The sequence below is a fragment of the Chaetura pelagica genome, unplaced genomic scaffold (assembly GCF_000747805.2).
Source record: "Chaetura pelagica isolate M959 unplaced genomic scaffold, ChaPel_1.0 scaffold306, whole genome shotgun sequence".
Classification (NCBI taxonomy): domain Eukaryota; kingdom Metazoa; phylum Chordata; class Aves; order Apodiformes; family Apodidae; genus Chaetura; species Chaetura pelagica.
In genome coordinates this window covers 158,664-164,663 of record NW_009953488.1, presented here as the reverse complement: position 1 = coordinate 164,663, position 6,000 = coordinate 158,664, and the positions used below count along the sequence as shown (strand labels likewise).

Below are 6,000 nucleotides of genomic sequence, written 5' to 3'. Positions count from 1 at the left end.
CTCTATGCATAGGTTTTGCTGTATTTAACACCCTGATGATGTTCCCTAGCACATAATCAGAGCATGTCAGAAAGATTCCCATGTTTCTGAAAGGTTAACAATCTTTGCATGCTATCACTGCTCAAACACAAACACAACTCCAGGATCTACAGCACAGGCAGTGGGGAAAAGCTTTCCCCAAAAATGGCTATGCACATAGAGATCACATGAAAATAAAAGGCCCCCATTTTGGACCAGGAAGAAGCTGCTGACAGTTACTTATCAGTGTAAAAGTCTGATTGTAGTTAATTTGAATTAACAGTAAATAATGGTGTTAAAAAGAAAAGCTTGAAAATTAAGCTTATGGCAGCTATTTTGACATTTTGTTGAACCCACCTCCTGCAGAAGTTTTCATCTCATTTCACTTCAGCAGTCTATGTGGACTTCACAAAGACCAACTTCTACCTGTTTCCCAGAATCCACCATTTCTCTCTTGGTGAATACTGACTGCTGAGAACACTTAACCTTAAAACTCCAAACAATACTGGTAACATTCAAAATATTGACCCTAATCCTCTGAGACACTCAATAAACTGATTAAAGAGCATTCCCAAGAGACCCAGGAGTTCTTATATAAATCAGTCACTGACATCTCTCCATATGACACAAATTTTTTTCTCTGCTTTTTCCCTGTACATAGGAAAATACTCTATGGTTCCCTCATTTTCAGATTCTAAATTGCAATCCCTTCATTACCTGTGCTATCAGGCAACCCTCTTCTTGTTCCATTATATTCACAATAAAACATCCAAGTATCAGTTGAATTATTTGTTCCTGTGTCTGTCTTGTCTCATTAGAATAAATACACCACACAGATTTTGTGTTAAACAGTGTATTCATATTTTAAGACAACAAGGTAACAACTTATGCATAGGTTATAGCATTTTATCTTCAAATTTCAGTGAGTATTACAAATTGTGTTTTCAGTTACTGGTCAATGACTAGCTGCATGACCTTGGGCAAGTGACAACTTACCTGCCAGATAACCTTCAGAAAGTAAATTAACTGCTGAGTGCCCCTGTTTGTCATATCTCTGAAATGATCATAAGACAAATAAATTTCTGATTTGAGATCAAAAGACTATTGATAGTTCCTCCTGCGCCTTGGAAAATTCAGTTGTGAAACAGGTGTACTACTGTGAACTGGAGTTGATTCCTGTGAAAAACTTAAGACACCTTTGAAAATGAAGTGTTATCAGTATGGAATGTGACCAGGTGTCCAGGCAACGTACACACTGCATTTAGAGCCTCATGTTACCATTACCTTAATGGCTAAATCACAATGTTCGCTGGCAGTAGTGAGTTGCTCAATATGTCTGTCCACCTCTGCTACTGACAAACTGCAGCTGCTTTTCTTCCTCCCACAGACAACATTTTCCAGGCCTGTCAGCACTCTTTGTAGTTCAGAATTCAAGTCACTACAGTTATCTAAAAAGAAAACAAAACAAAACAGATATTGCAACAATCAGTGAACCAGTGAAAAACAACAAACTCTAACCCAGGAAATACCTGCTGCAGAACAGTTAGGACTGATACTGCTCAAGGAATGTCCTTGCAATCTGCTAGTTTTTTCCTCACCAACCTATGGGCTTAAGTACCACAACCAGACCACTTTAAATCACAAGTTACCTCCCACCTGACAAATAACACTCTACTGATCTGAAGCATCCATTCTTTCATCAAAAACATCTGTTTCCAAAGAACAACATTTTAAGACATGACAGGCTCACATACTATGCCATTTCTTTTTTGCTATTCCTTTTTGCCATTCAGGGCCTGTTATCCTGGTTTTATTACCCTCAAAGGTCTTACTTTGTGAATGCAACGTTCTTTCTGCCTACTACATTTATTGACATTATGACTTCACATTTTTCAGAGGAATTTTTCTGGTTGTACTTTGGCTCTGCCCGATTTTAAAAATCCTGGTGTTTACAGAAATGATCCCTACTAAGTATCTTAGTGCCTGTGTTTCATTTTTATAGCTATTTCTTTTCCAAATGCAACTGCAGAATATTCAGGGATCATAACAGTACACCTTGTTCTTCGCTACGTTCCGTATTACAATGGTATTAGCAGCATATGCAACAATCCTATTTTTATCACAAAATGTGGCAGACAATCACTTCCTTTTCTGTATTTAAGCAAAGCTCCTCTAGTGGCCTGGGCACTGCCACAGCATCCTGTGCTCCTGTGAAGACACTTAAGACATTATTATACATTATTTTTGTTTTTCATAGCTGTGGGATCTTATAGGGGACTAAAGTGGTGTGGCGTTGAACTTGTAACTAATCTAACAGACACGAGGCACCAGATTATTGCAGACTGCCTTGAAATCTCTCTATGCAAGAGAAGACTGAAAGCTGTTGGATGAAGGACTGAGATGATCAGAAAGTTAAAAACTATATACTTTTTACCACAAACCTACCACCACAGCCTGAAGGACATAAACACAAACCTATTGCTGACCAAAAGGAAGAGTTAAGAATGATGTCACAGTATTGTACGAAAAGTTCGAATGGACAGCACATACCAAACCATACTCTTGAAATCCTCCTCACTATTTCCTGACTACCAGCCACTCATCTCTTGTGGTAATACTGAAAATCCCATCATAATAACACTCACTTACGAGCATCATATACTATGCAGTATGCTTAACTGTAAAAGCCTCTATTTTGTTTGCTGGAATTTATTTGTTTCCGTAACATCTTCATTAACACAAATTTTGTCTGTATAAACAGCCTTCACTACCCTGTATGCTGACAGTAAGCAAGGTCATGCATATGTTTACCGGGTCATGATTTTTAATCCTTATCATACCTTTATCTAGGATTAAAAAATACATAAATATTTGTGTATACATACATATGGATTGGATTCATATATATACGGATGGAAAAAAAGAATTTATTTCTATGGGAATAAAATCCCAGAAAGACAGAGTTTATGTATAGCAGGAAAAACTGGAAAAAATGCGAGAATTCCTAGAGCTAACTTTCTTATTTTCTCCATTTCTATACTTAATTCTATTGCCATGTGTACTACTGATAGCAGAAGCTTAGATCTTGACTCCATACAATACTTCGTTAAGTATACTTTGAATTCTGCATGTCAGAAACTTTGTAATTACATTATTATTAATATTGTTCTATCAATGTTTCTAGAAACTAAAGACACTGAAAAAAAATGTGCTATGGCAGGTCTTGCATTTATAAACAAATACAGCTCTAGAGTTGGTATATTCATTTAATTTATTCACAGAAAATCTCTTTTAAATGGCTGCTTACAATATCAACATGGTTTCTACGCTATTAAACCCCACTTGAGAGCAATGAATACTAACTCCAAATCCAATCTACTCTCAGGTCCATTCCTCTAGAAGGCACCACACTGGAAATAACAGCACAAAGGTCTTAGTAATGAAGTGCACTTCTCAGTAATGAAGTTCCAAACAAGTGGAAACTGTTTTAATACAGTTTCTTATGTACGGAAGCAAATAGCGCATGTTGCGTTATACCCATCAAAAGCCTCGAGCAGAGTAACAGCTTAAGATTTGAGGATCACCTGTTCTGCACCGCGCCTAAAATATTCTATTTCGGTTATGTCCTGTAACACTGATCACGTACACTATCACCCACAGAAGCTCCCAGGCATCCAGATAGTTTATGTAGGGAAGAAAATGAATACCAGCTATTTGGTTCTAAATATGAATTAAGAGAAATAGTAATCTAAAGATAATTCTAGATAATTCAGTCATAGTGGAGATTACACCAGTCCTCTGATATACTACAGCTATAGTCCTCAGTAATTGAACCCAAACACTTAGTGAAGACTTAGTATCTGCTGATGCTTATATTGCAAACTTTAGTAATTATTCTATACTCTAAGGTTCTTCAAAGGATAAGTAATTGTACTTGGATGACAAAACAGATTAAATTCTGAAGAAAAGATGCTTGCCTTCTTAGTCCTTAACCAGAAAAAGATATTTACAGGCTGCCTAGAGGTGCTTCCTCCTTGAACTTACCTGAACAACTTGTGTCAGATTTAGCCCTGTCTAAATCAATTGCATAGAATCAGAATGGTTTGGGTTGGAAGAGACCATAAAGATGTCCAGTTCAAACCCCCCTGCACGGGCAGGGACACCTATCACTAGACAAGGTTGCTCAGAGCCCCACCTAACTTGGCCTCCAACACTTCCAGGGATGGGGTGCCCACAACTTCTCCGGACAATTTGTGCCGAAGTCTCACCACCTTCACAGCAAAAAATACCTTATCATACTTTTAAAAGTCTCTCTATTTCAAGAAGTGCAGACACCCTTCACAACTAGGCTATAAAACAACTGGATAGACAGTTCCAATCCCCACACCCTCTCCCCAAACTTTTACCCTCTCTGCAATTCTTTTCTAGTCTGATTACTTGACATGTAAGGTATGTGAAGAGATTTCCAGCCCTCTGTCCTCCACCCTCTTTCCCAAAAGTCATGAACTCTCCTGAAAAATCATTCCATTTTAGACTCCATAGCTATTCTACATCAAGGCTCAGAGGCTAATTAACATACAAATAAAAAATTCTAGAGTTCAGCATTTGTTGTGATTAACATAGCATAGATTCATTTGTTTCCTCACCAAACATTTGGATTTACACTTCAAAGGCTATGATATCTTTCTGCTGCAAGAAGGCATAATGTCTACTATGAAGCATTGACTCACCCATGTCTGCAGTGACCACAATGGACTGATTCTCTGGTACTGAAACAGAATTCTGGTCCATGCTGCGTGAGTCTTCATTAACCTCCTGCTGGCTTTGGCTGAGCTCTGACCGCAGCTCTGAATACTCATCTTCCTCCCTGGAGAGAGCAAAGACAGAAACAAACCCCTCTGAAATACATATTCTATGACACTTATTTCTGGTCTGCAAGCTGAGCCACAGAATACAGTCCACACAAGTGTTTTTTGTCTAGTCAGGAGGGAAGGGCTTATACCCTTTACAGCAAAGCAACTGTGCTGTGCCCCTAACACCCACTTGCTGCAGCCAGTGCCTGGTTTCCACTTCTTTATTCCCAGGTGCATTATTACTCCAGACCACTGTACATGGCAACAACGGGTGGAACTGATCACAAGCCAGGATGTGTGTGAGAAGGACATACACTGCTCTGCAATAACACCACAAAGGACAAATTAAGCTTTTGATCCTAAAGTAGATTAGCAATAACCAATTTTGGTCTCTTTCTCAGTTTGAGGATGCCATTGCCTTGCATGCAAAGCAAGCATGCACATGCCTGCCTAAGTCTATCACAATGCTCTTGGGGAGAGGTACATTTTCCATTTGTTCTCTTAAAAGGTAGAAAACAGGTGTGCATAGCACTGAACTACGGGAGTTAATGAAAAATAAGAAGTCTCAGTTGCCTAGGTTTTAACTTATTTGTCAAGCTGGTTCTTCTAAAATAACTGAGGACACAGAACACTTCAGCTTAAGCTAATAAGCTTAAAAAATTAGGGCTTTTCCCTCCTATCTCCACACAAAGAGTTCAAAGCACTGGGGAAGAAGATAAATAAATTAGTAACAGCTTTGCCTGAGAACATTTGTAAACATTTTTGCTTTCTATCCACTTGCTGATTGGACTCAAAGTTTTAGGTTTTTTTACTTCCACAGTAACTGTTTTGACATTAAAGTATATATTTTAAAAATGCAAAAAACACCAGCTTATCCAGGGTAGAGCCCTCTGACGAGTAAGCAAACAACCATCATTTTGTCATACACTAAATCAAGGGCAGAGATTAATTTTGCTGCAGATTCAGCAGAAAATTTTGAAAAGGAAACTGTCTGGATTTGGAAGTAGTAAGAAATAGCAAGGAGCTATGTGGGAAGGGCACCTTTAATGTTAAGTCTGCTGTCAATATGGTACATGGTGATGAGTGTTTCTTGCAGAAATATTGCAGGAGGTAGGTCTGAATTCACCAT

At 38.4% G+C, this 6,000-nt stretch overlaps 1 protein-coding gene across 1 annotated transcript in view; it reads right to left on the bottom strand.

Moving 5' to 3' along the window:
- Positions 1-6,000, bottom strand: part of MCC (mutated in colorectal cancers) — a 167,376-nt gene that overhangs the window by 52,786 nt on the left and 108,590 nt on the right. The window contains exons 4-5 of the mRNA XM_009998799.1: positions 4,749-4,885; positions 1,303-1,466 (exon numbers count right to left, since the gene is read on the bottom strand). Coding sequence (XP_009997101.1) covers positions 1,303-1,466; positions 4,749-4,885 — 301 coding nt within the window. The remainder of the gene's footprint in view (positions 1-1,302; positions 1,467-4,748; positions 4,886-6,000) is intronic.